At 36.0% G+C, this 18,566-nt stretch overlaps 1 protein-coding gene across 1 annotated transcript in view; it reads left to right on the top strand.

Moving 5' to 3' along the window:
* The window catches only part of LOC127660064 (gamma-aminobutyric acid receptor subunit beta-2-like), a 62,029-nt gene extending 46,638 nt beyond the window's left edge, over positions 1 to 15,391 (top strand). Inside the window, exons 6-10 of the mRNA XM_052150129.1 lie at positions 2,725 to 2,862; positions 7,337 to 7,489; positions 10,615 to 10,859; positions 11,323 to 11,463; positions 13,595 to 15,391. Coding sequence (XP_052006089.1) covers positions 2,725 to 2,862; positions 7,337 to 7,489; positions 10,615 to 10,859; positions 11,323 to 11,463; positions 13,595 to 13,939 — 1,022 coding nt within the window. The 3' untranslated portion in view covers positions 13,940 to 15,391. The remainder of the gene's footprint in view (positions 1 to 2,724; positions 2,863 to 7,336; positions 7,490 to 10,614; positions 10,860 to 11,322; positions 11,464 to 13,594) is intronic.
* The last annotated feature ends 3,175 nt before the right edge of the window (positions 15,392 to 18,566 follow it).

Genomic DNA, 18,566 nt, shown 5'->3' with positions numbered 1-18,566 from the left:
TTATTATAATCTTATTTGTTCATTTAGATAATAACACATATCACACAAATCATGGTTTTAAATTGTATTCAGACATGTGTCAAAGATTGGTGACATGGTTAGAAAAATTGCAAAGGTAATTGCAAACAGTTCCTAATATTTATTCAGATACATTTTTTAGCACCTCTTTTAAATGACCTTTAATAATACATTTCTTTAATAATAAAAGAAAACTTGCAGTTTTGTACCCTATTTGTGGAAAGTGCATCTGTCTCTCTACCCTTCCATATGCACCTACTATATTCACAATTGTGCATTTTTTCCACGTATTTAATGTGTGTATCTTCACTCGTCAGAAAGCAGAGGGCTGGGAATGTAACGTCCTGGAACAGAAATACTTTGTGTCAGTGTGTGCTATTTCATGCCGGCTAATGAGACACAAGCTTAAGCCTACTTTTCCCTGATAAACTTCATTCTTGATACATTTTTAATGGACATGATTTAGAAACAGATTTTAAAGCATAGCAGAGCAGAATCTTCAGTCAGTCATCTCTGATGTCGAATCCTGCTCACTTTTTTCTCTTGTTTCTTTCACGGCCCTGAGGGGATAAGTAGGGCACTGTAGTGGTAACCCCTCTGAGAAGAGTAAAGTGATGTGATCTGTTGACAGTAATCAGAAAGTCAATTGACAAAATCAGACGCAGTGGCACAGAGATAATACATTTAATGGAAAGTGAAAAACCAGTCCTACCCAGTCCAACAGCAATTTTCTCTTGAGTCCTGAGCTCTCTCTCTCTCTCTCTCTCTCTCTCTCTCTCTCTCTCTCTCTCTCTCTCTCTCAATTACATTTAATTTAAAGTACTTTATTGACATGATTGTGTTTACATACAATATTGCCAAAGCATTAATACAAAAAACAGATAATGACAAGACAAATAATAATAATAAAGTAGTAACAAATAACAATAAAAATATAATTAAAATAAGGTGCTGTGTAATTAATCAAATCAAATAAAAACTATAATAACAATATACACTATACAATATAATATGAAATAAGCATTTAACAGGAAATTATGAACATGAGAAAATAAAAGTACTGTGACTGAAGTACATTAAGGCAGTGATTGGTTTCTGAGGGTGTGCATCTCAAAAATGAATTTAGCTGCAACTGATGCATGATTGTCCTCTTCCCATCATCCACACCATCATCCGATATGTTTCTGCTGAACTGGAAAACTGTGGCATGAGGTTTGAGAGTTTGTGGATGTATTTCTCTCTCTCTCTCTCTCTCTCTCTCTCTCTCTCTCTCTCTCTCTCTCTCTCTCTCTCTATCTCTCCATTACATCTAATCTTAAAAGCCTTTTCAGACAGTGGGGTGAACATGACACAACCATATGCATTTATGGTCTACAAATGCTCATCACATGGCTAAGCCTCTTCTGCAGGTGTCATATTTACATCACGTTTCTCTCTGCCATTAAATCAAATTAATAAGCTGCATATTGTTATCTTTGTCACTAAGCAGAGTATTTGAAATCAAATTTTGAGTTTTGTGGCTTTTAGTCCTTGTCTGTTAGTTTTTAAGTTCTGAACAGTTGACAAAATTCACTTTTAGGAGATAAACATTTAAAATTGACAGTATTTTGCTTTCATGAAAACTGACCAAAAATATTGATGACTCATCTTGCACTTACTAAATTTGTCCAATCAAATGGTCTCTACAATGAGAATGTCCCTCCCCTGATATACCAGCTACTTCACACTAGCAGTAGCAAGTAACAAATGACATTCATGGGTGTAAAAACTAAAACGAAAGGCCATTGTTTGTTTCTTTTTGTTTCCTTTTTTTTTTTTAAAGGGACGAGCCCCTACATCAATAGGAAATCTAACACTGGAAAGAAAACTGCACTCATCATGTGATTTCATGGGGTCTTTAAAGAAATAGTCTAGTTTCTGTGCCACTAGCATAACTAAATTGAATTACAATAATAATGATTGTTTTCAAATGGCCTATTTTCCATTGGTCGGACAAGATAGTCTTGCCCCAAATTCACACCATTGGATGATCGGTTGTCACTGTGTTGTGCTGGTTGGGATGCTCTAGTAGCAAAGTTTTGATAGCTCCACAGTCACATTGTTTACATGGGGAAATACAAATTTGAATGGCTTATTTATTTACGTACTAGATGTTTCTGCATATTAAGCAGGGTGTATGATAAAAGTACTTTAACAGAAAAAATTACACACTTCAGCATCAATGCTTAATAAGGGCTACAGCTTTGCAGGCATTTTTAGGTCTGTACCTGGTTACTAAGTCATGCAGAGCTAACTCCCTTGAATAAGAAGGAATCAGAAGCTCATCTTAAATTATTCAATACACTAAATAGGTCACTGGTTCTCATTATAAGTTGCATGCAGACAAACTGGTACAGATGGAGAAGGAACCTTAGCGAGGATGGAAAATAAGCAAACACACTTCACAGATTCCTTCATGGATGTGTATTTGTGTCTGTTTCATAACCAAGCACCCCCCTACATTATATAATGATTACTTGTTTTGAAATCTGAATGTCGTTGTCAATATTCATAAAGCATGGTTGCAGAAAGTAATGTAGAATTCAGTCAGGCATTATCCAGAGCGCATTTGCTGCTGCTGTTGTTCCTCTTTTTTTTAGATGTACTGAAATGTATGAAGCTATTCTGTCAGTTTGCCCTAAAACACGTGTTCTGGATCCTCCACAGATGGCTACACCACAGATGATATCGAGTTCTACTGGCGAGGGGGAGAAGGTGCAGTTTCGGGAGTGGAGAGGATAGAACTGCCCCAATTCTCCATCGTGGACTACAAACTCATCTCCAAGAATGTGGTCTTTTCTACAGGTTGAGTTTGTCCTCCTTTGCATATGTGTTACAATTGGGACCTTTAGGAAGATCTATTCAAATGTCCTGTTTGATCTAGGGTTGGACGGTATGACAAAAATCTTGTAACACGGTACAGTATGAGTAATTCTGTATTGCGGTATCGGTACATATTACAAAATAGTCATTTTTGCTGGTAATTTAATAACCATGTACGTAGAAATGAATAATTTTGGAAAATCCAATGAATTAAATATTGAACAAATGAATGGTTCTCTTTTCATTTGGAACTTGATGGATACAAACCAAACCAAATGATAAGATTATTCACAAAAAATTTCGCATTACTCAATGGTTCGTCATTCTCATGTGTAAATTACATAATAAGTCCTGTCTACTAATGGTGCCTTCATGTCGGAATTACAGTAATTTTAAGGTTCTGAAATGTTCACATCTTCTTAGAACTCATAAATAATTGCTGAAATTAATTAAAGTTGTCAACTTGGAATTCTATTAAAGTTTCAACTTGTCACGGCGTTATCTTTAACAAACCAAAATGGCAGCGGCCTTAACAGTTAATGGTAGTTTACACATAATTTTTGTTTGAAATAACATTTTATTATACCCATTCTTACCTGGGGTGTTTTCTTTGTTCTTAAATGTTTTGTTAGAACATCAAGGGTCCTACTTTAAGAGCACTATGCCTTAAGCCCAGCGCTATACATTATATCATATGTGCAAAGTCAGTGTGCATGGCCACGAAGTTTTGATCGCAAAGAGTCAAGTGCAATTTAATTCTTCTCCGGTAATTGCACCATCTGCGTCCTACTATACATGCCAATCAACGTAAATGAAAACAGGCCATTCATGAGAATTTTGTATTGTAAATGGGCTGTATGCAATGCATCCCCTGCTCTGTGAGTGTATTGTCGCCTTGTGTTGCTCTGAACCACGATGTACAGTATGTGTTGTATTCTGTATGTTCTCTATCGGCCTCTCTGGGACTATTGGCTCTCGTCCTGCTCACCTGTGTCTCACCTGTTTGAAATATGCTTTGTTTCCCTCCAATTTTCATTGTTTTGTCATGTAGATTAGTTATGTGTGTCTCTATTTAATATTTTATGTTTAATTTCTGTACAGCATCCTTGAGTTTTTAAATTGTGCTATACAAAATAAACGTATTATTATTATTATTAGTATTATTATTAATTAACAATCATATGGATCTACTGACATAAAACTCATGGCTAGTATTAAAAGGGACAAAGCTCCTTTATATCATCTGCTGGTGGAATTGCTAAACTCCATATGCAGAAAATTAGTTCAGACTTTGCACTGAGAATAGACTTTCTCAGACGTCTTAGCACAATAACCTTTTTTCTCAGGAAAATAGCACAAACACTCTCACCCATGCCCACTTGCGCTTTGCGCTAGCACAAAAATTGGATTTAAAATTAGCTCTCATGAAAATTGGAAAAGGTGTTGTGCACGGTTGTTGCGCATTGCACTGCGCCTAGCGTGGTCATGAAAATAGTGCCTATAGAGGTGAATTCACGAATATGTTGTGATTTAAACATAAACGAGCCTCACATAGGTTTTGTGTTTTTTTTTTGTTTTCCATGAAAAGTTCAGAGTAGGATCTCCAAGTTGTAATCTTTTAATTTCAGTAAATCCAACTTGACATGAACGCACTGTAATAGCCACGCAAATATATGTACCAAGGTGCAAACTTTATAGAAAAAGGCCTATATAGCTAAAAGTCCTACTGTAAAAAATTTTATGTTAGGTAATTTTGTGTGGACAATGTTATACCTCAAAAAGAAATAATTATGTATCCTAACAACAAACCATATATAACTAAGGAGGTTAAAGACTGTATCAACCGCAAGAAATTGGCATTTAAGAACCACGATAGAGCACAACTGAAAATAGTGCAAGCCGAGCTTAATCAATTGCTCAGGGAAGCCAGGAAGAGACATAAAGAACTAATCGAACAAAATTTTAGAGAAAAGAAATCAAAAAACCTATGGGACACGATGATGGCAATCACGAATATGACACCGGCTCAAAAACGTATCAGCACTTCAAATGACCTGCAAAGAGCTAAAGGACTGAATGACTTTTATCTGAGATTTGAAACTCGGGACTTCTCTTTTGAAGGGAAGAATATTTTAGAGACAATTTTAGTCACAGAGCAGGATGTAAGGTTGGTGGTAGAACCCAAGGTTGTAAGATTGCATTTTAAAAACTTATGTACTAAGGCGGCAATGGGACCGGATGGAATATCAGCATTTTTGTTAAAGACATGTGCAGATGAGCTGACACCTGCATGGTTTCCAATCTTCCAAAAATCAGTAGACTCGCATGTTATACCCACTCTGTGGAAGAAATCATTAATTACACCGGTAGCTAAAAAACCATGCCCAAAGGTGAATAATGATTTTAGGCCTGTGGCGCTAACTTCTATTGTTATGAAATGTTTTGAGAAGGTAATGGTGTCATTTCTTAAAAAAGATGTTGGTGCGTTTTTAGATCCGTTTCAGTTTGCTTACAGGCAGGGGCGTGGCACAGATGATGCTATTAGTAGCAATTCACATCTGGTCAGTAAACATCTTGAAGACCCCAAAGCCTATGCACGTATTTTATTTGTTGATTTTAGTTCGGCTTTTAACACTATACAGCCTCACATGCTTATTCAGAAACTGAAACATATGAATGTTAACCATTTTATTCTTAACTGGTATTTTTCATTTTTAACAAACCGTACTCAACAGGTTAAAGTGAATGATGCTCTTGCGGAACCCAGGCCAATCAGCACTGGTGTCCCGCAGGGCTGCGTCAGTTCACCAGCCCTTTTTACATTATATACTAACGATTGCCTCAGACACCATATTGATAATTATATTATAACATTTTCCGATGATACAGCAATCCTTGGCCTCATGCATAAAGATAAAAGTCCAGCTGCGTATCATACAGAAATTGAGGAATTTGTTCTGTGATAATTATCTTATGCTAAACGTAACTAAGACTGAGGAGATGGTGTTTGACCCAAAAACTATAGGTGACACCAGGCCTGTAGTAATTAATAGTGTACCCATTACTCAGGTTAGCTCTTATAAGTACCTGGGTGTACATATTGATAATGCACTGACCTGGAAGGACCATGTAAATACTGTCTGCTCCAGACTCCAGCAGAGGATGCATTTTTTACGAAGACTCAGATTATATGGAGTAGAACAAAAATATATGTTGTTATTCTATCACGCAATATTAGAGACTATTTTAAAGTACGGTATTATAAGCTGGTATGGTAACCTGACAGTACAATCAAAATCACAGATCGCTCGTCAAGTAAAGACAGCTATGAAGATTATGGGGGTTAAAAACTATCTGCCCTCCCAGAAAATCTATGAGCAGTCGGTTATCAGACAGGCACAAAAAATAGTTTCTGACTCGACTCATATCCTCCATCTAGAATTTCAGCTTTTACACTCTGGCAGAAGATTTAGAGTTCCTAAATGTAGGTTAAACCGTTATAAAAATTATTTCAGTACCTTTGTCCATTAAGCTTATTAACGCTAATATGTAGTGTGAGTAATATGTAAATTGTGTATTTTGTAGGCTAGATAGAGTGTGCAACACATAAGTTGTGTATATTAGGGGTGCTAATAGTGTGCAGTATGACAATTGTGTATCATATAGGCCATGTGGAATATATCAGTTGTGTATTTTATGGGGACTATAGAGTGTGTAGTATGCCAATTGCGCATTTTATGGGCCTTGTGCCAATGGAAGGGTTAATGTGTTTACTACTATACATACGTACCTACTAAATGTATATGGGAGAACGTTCGGGAGAAGTATGTGTTGAGGAAATGTTGTGAACTGTCTTTGTGTTGTCTCTGTAAAGCTACGGAATGGACAGTGTCCAAAACAAATTTCCCTTCGGGGACAATAAAGTATATCTTAATCTTAATCTTAATCTTAAACCTAAAAAGTGCATGTGGTAGAATCTAAAGTAACTGGTTTAATTCAAGTAAAAAACAATTAAACAAATGTTTAAGGTTTATAGCAAGTAAAAACAGATCATTGAGGTAACAATTGCACGTTACCACTTTTTACAGTTTATATACAGTCATACCACCCAGCCTTGGTTGGATCCCTGCAATTTATCCATGAAATATTCACAAGCTGATATGCTGTGGTGCCAATGTTATTACACACATTGTTACAATGTCCTTTTGCCGAGCCGAACCTTGAAGTGATGTGTGACGAGTAACTACGTGAGTAAGTGCCCATAATTTGTGTTTTTCTCCAGTCTTATTATCATCACTGGTCTGCCTTTCAAGAACAGAAAAAGTAATGCGGTCTAGTAGGCTGACTTTACCCACACTGCACACTTATTATTGCAACCTGTTCAGACAGGAAATATATGTGTTTCTATTATAGAACAAAATGAACAAAACTGTGTCCTTCTGTTTTTTTTAATTAGGTTCCTACCCACGTCTGTCCCTCAGTTTCAAACTGAAGAGGAACATTGGTTACTTCATCCTGCAGACTTACATGCCATCCATCCTGATCACTATCTTATCCTGGGTTTCTTTCTGGATCAACTATGATGCTTCTGCTGCCCGAGTGGCTTTAGGTGGGAAATCTGGTCAACTGTGTCAACAGTCAAAATTTGCATACCCTCTATCTGAATTTAGTTTATAGAGATGGCTATGTTTGCTGGGCTTATGGTGACCACCCAGTATCTGCTTATAGATGAGCTGTTATGGTTCTTCTGATTTCTGGTACTGATCTGTGTTTGCCTCTCATTTCAGTTGAGTAATACAACAGTGACCATAACTTGTTGGTTTTGGAACAATTCCTATTAACCCATCAGATGTAGGGATAGGGAAAAGAGTTGGCATAGAGTAAAGCAAAATTGTATGTGGAATATTTCTACCTGATATCTCCAATTTATGACTATAATGGTGTTACATTTCTTGGCACTCAGAAGATGACATATAAAGAAACAATTTCAATTTCATTGCAGGTGTTCGATTGTCAACAAAGAAGTTACCTGCTAACCAAATTGAGGATTATGAATAGCTAACATCTGTTTTGCATGTGTGCGATTGTTAACAAAGATGAGCATTAACCATGTTAAACACACCTGTCTCGCTAAACAGGTAAAGTTTTCATGTAATGTGATCACTTTGACTCGTTGATGCAGAGTTCTTGATTTTCACAGTTTCCAAGTCTGACTTCAAGTGTCATTGTACTTTTCCATGTAGGAAGCTGGAAATTCTGACTATAAAGTCTTTCCGAATGGAATGCTGCATTAAAGTTGTACACTATTCTTATTAAACAATCTTTTGCCTCTAATCTTAATGGTAGTCATTGGCTAGGTTTACAGGGATAAGGGTTAGGAATATGCTTTGTTCTAGGAACAACAAAATATTCAGAAACATGTCTTACTTGGGAAAATCATGGTGATCATATACCTCCAATCAGTACCTGCTGAATATGTTCCAGAAGAATGACAGGATGCTCAAATTTCATTCTGTTTTAGAAACAGGAAGCTTTTATTGCAAATGCACACATGAAATCCGCCTTTCAGTTCTGTCAGCATCCCCATCCTTTCAGCTCAGAACTCTATTAGGAGTACTGTGTAGCCGCTGCTGATTGGTGCTAATGTATTACTGCTGATTAAACTGACAAACTTTCCTCCAGACGCTCTTTACGGATAGTGGGGCCATGTTCCTGACATTATGACAAAATGGCTTCTTCTGACACTCATACTGAGGGGGGGGGGGGGGTTAGAATAGATCACTGATGATAGGGAGGCCAGGCCATTTGTGTTTGGGTGAGCTTGTCAGAATTCATCTGTCTGCTGTGAGAGGCATGTGTCACTGAAACACATGTTTTATTTTTGGATGAGTTTCTATTGTTAGCATCATCATTTTCCACCATTAAGTTGTCCTACACTTTTTTGATTTACGATTTGCATTAGATAACAAAAAATTAATAAACTGAGTACAGAAAGATACCATAAAACAGAAAATACTGAATATAGCAAAAAACCAAAAAGGCACACATTTAAAGACATTATGTAAAAATGCTGAATAATTATTTGTCTACAAGCGCTTTTCATGTGGAGTTCGAAGTGGTTCTTGATGCTGACACCCTGACGCAAATCATGAATGAGAATGTTCCGATTGTTTTTTGCTTTCGGACTGCTATGAAAACTGACTGACCAATGAGATAAGAAATGTTTGTCAGTCACTGCAGCTGCTCAATCAATAATCAACTGGCAAACATCAGCATTGGACGTGCAGCTGATATACACCCAAAAATTATATCCTTACAAATAAACAGTTCCCGTTCATGAACCCTTAGTACTGCAAACACAAACCTGTTCTGTTTTTGAAAGTCTGCTTATGGTGTTTTGTCTTAATGTGCATTATTTTATATGCATTTCACTGTACCTGTTATATTCTCATGGCATTAAAAATAGCAGTGAGTTTCTGCAATTTGTTTGGACTAAGAATGTTTTAGACACACAAATTGCAGAACCACACTGCTATTTTAATTGCAATGATAATATAACAAAGTATTGCAATAATTGTAATAAATAAAAGGCAGAGAGACTGTATTTTATTTTATATTATTTTTCTTATACGGTATGCATCCTATTTTATACTAAACTGTTATTCTTAATGTACATTATCCCACATGTGTTTATATCACTGTGCCTTGTGTTATATTATCCAGGCATTATAAGAAGGAAAGTTGGGTTCTGAGTCCGTTTGAAAGATACTTGTATATGAATACATATGCAAATATAAACAGGACTTATATTTATGCAACCGTGTATCTCACTCTCATAAAAACATAGATTTTATACTCCTCAAAATGCATCGACATCATGGAAAGAACATAATGAAATGGTTATGCCAAATTAGGTAAATAAATACTTTAACGCCGTTCAGTGTATTAATCTATAACAAGAGATTTAATGTCCATTGCAATGAATTTTAAACTTATGTGAGGACTAGTTCTTTAAATTAGTCTAACTCCCACTTTTAGACATGGGAAACATTTTATGGTACTTGAACTGGTGCTATTGTAGTGCATTTCTACCTTTTTACTGTCGAAGGCTTTGTTTTGAAAATGTCAATTTAGCATTATATTGTTACATATAGTTTTTTTTTTCTTTCTAAAGATGGAAATAAATGCATTTTGTCAGGAAAAGAAGATGTATAGTCAAATTTCACCACTATCGAAATTTGCGATTAATCGCAATTATCTATGAAAGATTATGCGGTTAATCGCAGTTAAAAAAAATATTGGCAGACAGCATTAATAAAATTACATTTTATTAAATTGTTATGGTTACAAGGACCACTTCTGTAAAATGTATAAAGCTAAAGGTAGAGGGCAACCCATTTGGATTTCAGAAAGAAAATAAATAAATAAGAAATAATTCAGATATAATACAGTATGACCTGGACATGTTTTTCATGAGATTCTCCTTAGCATATTGTGTTAAAATGTATGATTGTTTTTATAAGCTTATTGTTTTTAGTTTTCATAATAGTTTCAATTTTTGAAAGGCTGTTTATGGCTGTCACATGAACAGCCTCTGTAATTGCTTAGTTGAAACAGACAAACAGGCTGTTCTTTGGACTGCATAATTATGTTTCTCAGGGTTTTTATTATAAAACTTAGCAATTGACTTGAGCTTCACAATAATGTGCTTAATTCTCCTTGAACGCTTTGCAGGTATTACCACTGTGCTGACTATGACCACCATAAACACCCACTTGAGAGAGACCCTTCCCAAGATCCCCTATGTGAAAGCCATAGACATGTACCTGATGGGCTGCTTTGTCTTTGTTTTCCTTGCCCTGCTGGAGTACGCCTTCGTCAATTATATCTTCTTCGGCAGAGGCCCTCAGCGTCAGAAGAAGGCGGCGGAAAAAGCAGCCACGGCGAACAATGAGAAACTCAGACCAGACCCCAACAAGGTACTGCCGAGCTGAGAGCACACTCACATGCCGTGCATTATTAGGGTTTGTTGAGCAAAGGCCTCTGGTCAGTAGGTGGTCAGTTCTTTGAGTTAATATGTTGTGACTTCTATCAGTGTCCTTTCAGGGTCAGCGGTCTTTGTGGATTGTTAAACCACTAGATATGTAGCTTATGTTTTGTTTTGTTTTTCCCACGGGCAGAATCTTGTTTCACCATCCACAATCTAATAGGCTTTTACCCTCAGAAACATGTTTTATTTTTTGTGATGAAATTACCAGAAGATTGGTGCAGACTTTTGTTTGCTGTAAACAGACTTGCTCGCTCTTTCCGGGCGGGCTGTGTCTGAGCTCATGGTTGGCAGGGCCTCTGGGGCTTTCCTTCTAATCTTATTGAAAGAATTTTCTCTCTCTCTATAATAGTGCTGCAGCCATCTGTAACAGTGCTGATTTTGTATGCTTTCAGTGGTTGGTGGGAAGTGTAGTTCAGAGAGACGATACTCTCTATGCCAGAATGAAACAGAGGGAAATTGATGGTTATGACTCGATGTGGGATCCGATCTTTACGGAGGATGCAGCATTAGGACTAGGCGATCAAAGACTTAAGGTACTGAATATTTGACCAGAAGTCAAAAAATTTAATGGCTCTGTGTCAATAACCAATCAGAAATAAATACACCCAAGCTATTTATTTTGTATTATTATTTGTTTGGATGAGTTTCTGTTCTTCCTTTTAGAATAATGATGTAGCATCATCATTTTCCACCATTAAGTTGCCCTACCCTTTTTTGAGTTACCATTAGCACCTGAGCCTTTTTCCCAGATGACCATTTCTTGTTTGACCACTGAGCATAGAGTGTTAAACCAATGCTAACTTGAATTTATAGTACTTACTAACTTATTTATAATTTGGGGGTCATTGTAACATAAAATTTATTTTATAAAATCATTATGGTTGAAAGGACTGCTTCTGAAATATGTTGTATATCTAAGTGTAGTTTTCAACCTATTTGGATTTATAATGATGGAGGTCAATAATTATGTCTAAAAAGCAGATATTTGGACACCTGTGTTACACTTAAAAATTTATAAATGTCATTGCGTTAGATAACAAAAAATCTAAGCAAGTGACATTTATTTCAAAGACAGATAGCAAAAGAACTCTTTTTATTATTTGTGAAATTTATTTATAATAATAATAATCAAAAAAAGACTTAAAAATGATATATTTTACAGAATACAATTTTTAAATGATGCCACTTGCTTTGATAATTTGTTAAATAATATAATTACATTAAAACATTTTTAGTGTTACTTCAGTGTCCAAATTATTTTGGTGGCCACTATATATGATATGATATGATATAAAGATAATGAAATTCACTTCATTGATAACTGCAATGAAGTGAAAACTCTACGTCTGAATATTACTGAATAACCTACAGAAAACTTTTGTTAATCTGCTGAGCTGCAGGGTTGATGCCAATAATGGCAAAATGGACAAATATAGCCTGTATAATCAGGCTGACTGTTATATCGGGCCAAGCCCAAGCCAATGGCGACATATGTTGAATTGCTAGCATTAGATATTAGCAAATAGCATTAGCGATAGCATGTTTTCACAATTTGAAAAAACAAGCTAATCAAAAGGCCACTTCTGGTGTTTAGTAAGTGGCTAATTGCTTACAATTTAACTTTAAAATGAACACAAGTAAAATCATTTTAAATATTTAGTAGGGTATTTTTAGTAGGGTTAATATCATGGAAAGCGAAAGCTTTCCTTCCCGCCCCCGCCTTTCCTTACCTCCATGAATGCAACCTGATTCCTTACAGATGATCTAGACTTTTGCCTTCATGTTTTTGCATATTTAATTTGCATTTATTTGGCTGATTATTTATATGCATGATATGGTTGAAATTCGGAATTAACAATGGATTCGCCTGAAAAAGCTTTGCTCCACAGCTTACCATGAGTGCAATGTAACTTTCACTAATGATTCATATACTCTTTTGTATTTTGTTCAACTATAGTTGTGCATAGTTTTAAAGGAATAGTCCACTATTTTTCAACATCTAGTTAATGGTATCCATCATTGTAGCCATATATGGAAAAACAGTATTTGTCTGTGTTCTGTGATTTAAAAATAATTTCCTTTAGTAAAGGTGATTTCCAATTGTATCGTTAAGAGGCTTAAAAGATTAATTGAAATCATAGGTTTGTAGTCCATGTCTGTTAGCTTTGAAGTCATGTATATGCTAGTGTACAACTTTTTGCAAATATGCACATTTAAAATGTACAGTCTTTCTCTCCCAGGAAAACAGACTAAAAATATTGGCGACTCATCTTGCAATCACTCAATTTGTCCAGTCAGATGCTCTCTAGCAGAAAAACATCCACTCCCCTAATTCTTTTAAAGCAGCAAATCACTTTCATGACTGTGATGTAAACAAATACCTATTGGCTGATTAAAAAAGGGTACAGTTTCAATTGAAAACGTGTCAACAAGAAAAAAAACTGAGCATGTTAAGCAGTTCCATGTGATCTTTAAAATGTCTTCAAACTTCATACCTACCTTCACAGATCTCAGATAAATGCTGGTTTTGCAAATATAATGTTGGTTAAATTGGAATTTGAAATTATCAAGGCTCATTAGCATGACTTAAATTTTAATATTGTGTTGCCACACGATTATGAGACATAATTAGACCTGATCGAGCAATGTGCTTTCTTTCTACAGATGACCCCCGATGATATCCGACTGACCACAGTGGAGATGAAGAATGAAATGGGAGCGTCCGAGCTGTCCAGGGGTTTGGGTGACCCGCGTAGCACCATGCTAGCCTATGACAGCTCCACCCTTCAGTACCGCCGGGCGGCGATGGCTCGGCAAAACTACGGCCACAGCGCCCTGGAGCGCCACGCCACCCAGAAGAAAAGCAGGCTCAGAAGACGGGCTTCCCAGCTTAAGGTGAACATCCCTGACCTGTCTGATGTCAACTCCATCGACAAGTGGTCGAGAATGATCTTCCCCACCGTGTTTTCCTTTTTCAACGTAATTTACTGGCTTTACTATGTCCATTAAACCAATGAAAAGAGAGGGATGGACTCGAAAATAAACAACAAAGAAAATTAAAAAATAAAATAAAACAGCACACCCTTTTTCTGCTGATTTATTTAAAATATTTAGAGGAAAGACTAAGGCAAGACTGTGTCAAAGGGAAAAAATATCAGGATAGACTTTTTTCTGAGGAAAACTTCAACATCAGAGGAACTGGAGAAAAAAAGGCTTGTTCCAGCAATTCAATATATCACTTATATTTGACATATGTAGATTAATCTGTGGATCAAATATTTATGCTTGTATTTGCATATATTTTAAGGAAATGTTCTATTTATTTATTTTTGCTTATTATATGTTTGCTTCGTAGTCACCTGCATCCGGGAAAGCTTTACAAATGATTTTAAAAGGAGTCAAAAGAGTCTTGACAGTCTATTTTATTATAGTTGTATATCAGGTATCTTTTAAAAGCATGCTTTGGTTTGTTTTATTTATCTCTTGCAGAGAGCTGGAGCACAATGTATTTTAATTTGACAGTTTAATAGTTCTTCTGTTTCTTGAAATGTGTTTGCAGAATGCAATGCAAAGGCACTGTCAGGAAGCCATACAGGGTATTTTCACAGGTATTTTCACAGCAGGTCCTTTTTAATATTGTTTTTTTTTTTTTTAATGTTGGGCCAAAAGAAACTCAGCCCTGTTAACACAGAGGTTTTATCTGATGCAGGGAATTTAATGGTAATATTAATTGACAAAGGACTTATGACATGGCAAATGGCAAGGACGGATGGACATGGACCATTACCCTGGTGGATGGACAAACTGTCCTCTCTGGCTATGTCAAACGTACTTGGGTCGTGTAAATCTCTACACTGTACAAACTTTGTGTGGTGAGCACAGCTATTGGGAAAAATGGCGGTTTAACATCTCTCAAGTGTTTTCCACATATAGGTGTTTTGGACCGCAACAATGGAAGATGCAATATATCTGTAATACATTAACACTATCGATAGATATAAGTTGAAAACTAGTAGCTGATATTACATTACGGTAAAAAAAGAAAAATAGAAACATTTTTGATTCAATACTTATAATATCAGATGTTAATGATATGGTTCATTATTTAAACGTATTTTTTGGTGTATTAGATTTCTTAATGTTGAAGACTTTGGTTGAAAAAAAATATTTCTTCTGAAAATTTGGGCAGATGATCAGAATGTTTTTAAAAGGCCTCAAAGTGCACTAGTTGAATTTAAGCAAGAAACGATTCATTTACTACTCTGAAATTTATTGTATCACTTAAGTTCACTAACAAAATGTGATGGGATCTGGAACATACAATCAAGGCATCCGTCAGGCAATTTTGTATAAAATCCTGTAAATTCTAATGATATTTCATAATGACTTGTAAATATATATATTGTGTAATGACTGTCAACAATAATGAAAATGTATCTAAATTAAATTATTAAAGCTTAACGAAGCTTGTATTGCTTATAAGATGATCTTACATAATTTTCCTTATAGTTTTGTTTTTAAACTGTCGGCCTAAGTCAGAAAGGCTTGACTTGTTATAGTTTAAAGAAATATTCTGAATTCTATACAAGTTAAGCTCAATCGACAGCATTTGTGACATAATATTGATTACTACAAACATTTATGATGACTTGTCCCTACTTTTCTTTAAAAAAGAAAAAATGGAGGTTACAATGAGGCACTTACAATGGAAGTGAATGGGGCCAATCCAACGTTAAAATACTCACTGTTTCAAAAGTATAGCCACAAGACAAAAATAATATATACAGGATTTTAGTGCGATAAAATTGCTTACTAACCTTTTCGGTGTAATTTATACCCAATTTTACAACTTTGTTGCCATGGAGATTAGGGGTGTATTGTATCGTACGATATGACGCTCACGATTCAATACCAAATGTATTGTACGATACATAAACACATTATAGTGTAATTAAAATGAAAGATGAGGAAGCGCTGAGCACTCACTGGAAAAACAGAGCAACATATCTACAGTACATAGGCGAGAAGATCAATGGCGAACAGCAAGTAGATTGTAACGTTACAGCTTGTCGAATTTGCCAAACAACGGCTTCATGTCCTGGCACAACTGTACATCAAACATGTTGTTTTATTCACTGCGCAAATTAGTGGATTTGCGAGGCAGAAACTGCTGCAGCAAAGTTGTATTTAACATCCAGCCTCTCCCTGATGACATGGAGCATGACACTGAGCAGGACGCTAATAAGTAACAAAAACAAGCTTATTCAAAAATATGATTACGTAAGAAACACGTGATTACATGACACATTATTTTCAGGTTTTGACGTTGAAATGTAAGCAGATATTAGAACAACACTTGCGCACATGTTATATGCCAGTAATTACGCTGGTAATGTTTACATGCAAAGTGAAACCTGGGGAAGAGGCCAAAAAAATTCCATGTGACGATTGGTATTTGCACAGTCCGCTAAATAATATTGGATTATGTACATATATCGTAAAACCAGACATTTATAGACATATCAGTCATTTAAGATTTAAAAGACATTGAAGATGAATCCTTGAATGAGTTTGAGCGATACATTTGTGAACGCTGTTTTTATTTATTTATTATCGTATCGTGAGGCTTTGTATTGTATCATATCATGAAATGTGTGTATCATTACATGCTTAATTGATGATGTAATGTCATCAAAACCCTAAAATTACTATACAAATGACAATTTAAACAACTTTACTGCTCAAATAATGCAACAAATTGTTATTATTCCTTTAACAGAAGAATGTAATTTAAGTGCTTTGATCAAATAATAAGCTTCACATTTTTGCCTTTAAAACCCTCGAAAAACAGGCCCCATTCACTTCCATTGTAAGTGCCTCATTGTAACGTCGATTTTTGCTTTCGTTAAAGAAAAGGAATATTCCTTTAAAAAAATACATGTTAAAAATCGTTGGAAGTGCAAATCCAATTTAAGCACATTGAATTGCTGGATACATTATTCCATGCAGTGTGCTCTGTTGAGGTCATCTGGGTATTCTTTGCATTCAGAAAATTCACATAGTGACACTGCACAGTATAAACGCTATATTCTGCAAAAATAGTATTGTCTTAGTATGTTATCCCGAACATAGCTACTCATTACATTTAGCTCAGAACAATATTGAATTTGTACTTGCTCATGTTCTGCATTTAATCCCATTGTAGGCCAGTTGGGACGGGTACATGATTACATTGTACACAGTTCATTATCTCTTGCTTTAAATTTGGATTCTGCCAACACTGCATAAGACTAATATATCTTTATGGTTCCCTGGAAAATGATGAGCACTTTAATACCTTTAGAAGATTTTCAATAGCTTTTCAATGTGCATTGACATGTTATGATTACATTACCATAAATAAATGTGAGCTACAGTCAGAGGAGAGGAGGAGGAGGTTAAGATGGTGTTGTTCTCGCCAGGTGAGTGAGAGACTTGGATTTTGTGGTTGCCTTGTATCTGACTGGGTGCCATGGAATGCATAATGGATGACAAGGCAACACTTCCACTGCTTTGATAGACAGAAAGGAGGGAAAAGGCAGTTCTAATGGATGCTGGAGCTTGCCACAGGGGACATTAAGGCAGAAAGTCATGAACGTTTCAGTGTACTTTGGACTCAGTGTAAAAGAATGGCCCTGTAGGCTAAAGGAGCTGCAAAATGAAAGCTGGGCAGAAACAGAGATCCGTTTTTCACTTCCACAGCACTTTTAGTGACTCACACATAAGAATGTATGGTCCGATTCACATGCACTTCATCACGGGTAATCCCTGTTTATGAAATGTCATCACCGTGGATTGATTATGGTTTCAATGTTTCACAGAGTGGAATTTTCATAGATTCTTTGCTAAGAAAGTAACAGTTCACCCCAAAATGAACATTCTGTTATCATTTACCCACTGTCATGTCATTCCTCACTCATATGACTTTATTTCTTCTGTGGAACACAAAATGAGATGTTTTGAAGAATATCAAAGTTGAATTGAGTAACATGCAAGTGCAACTGACATTTGAGAGTTGCAGCGGAGGTGAAGATTTGTAATTTCTTTTCTGAGGCAGAGCTAAATACAATGATGCACAAATTTGGAGTTTAGATGTTAAGATGTAGAGTTCTTCCTTGAGGGCCTGACTTCTAAAGAGAAGTGTTCTGAGGTGACAAAGTCTTTTCTAGTTTATTTGTTAACTCCAAAGAACTAAATTCCTCCATTTATTACTGGTCCTGAAGCTTACTATGTTAAAGAACTCCACCTGCACAAAGCCACACAGCTATGTTCACTGTCAAGGTCAGTTGCCATGGAGATTTCTCTGACAGGAAGTGAAAGTTGCATGCTCACCTCTGGAGTTGGCAGTTAGTGTGACGGGAGCTGCTTTAATTAAATTGTAAAAGTCTGGATACTGGCCAGCGAGTGGCAAGACTGTCAAGTCTAGGGCTGGCACCATTACAGACTGTATTAAAATAACTGAGACTTCAGCACACTGGTGTAACTGCAGCATAGTGATACATGTACTCCCTATATTGAGGTGAAGATCCCAGACTCCTGTGACCACTTTTCAACACTCAAAAATATTATTTTAAGATTCATGCATTTCAATTTCATT

This window comes from Xyrauchen texanus, chromosome 19 (assembly GCF_025860055.1).
Source record: "Xyrauchen texanus isolate HMW12.3.18 chromosome 19, RBS_HiC_50CHRs, whole genome shotgun sequence".
Lineage (NCBI taxonomy): Eukaryota > Metazoa > Chordata > Actinopteri > Cypriniformes > Catostomidae > Xyrauchen > Xyrauchen texanus.
This window is presented reverse-complemented; position numbering and strand designations above follow the sequence as displayed.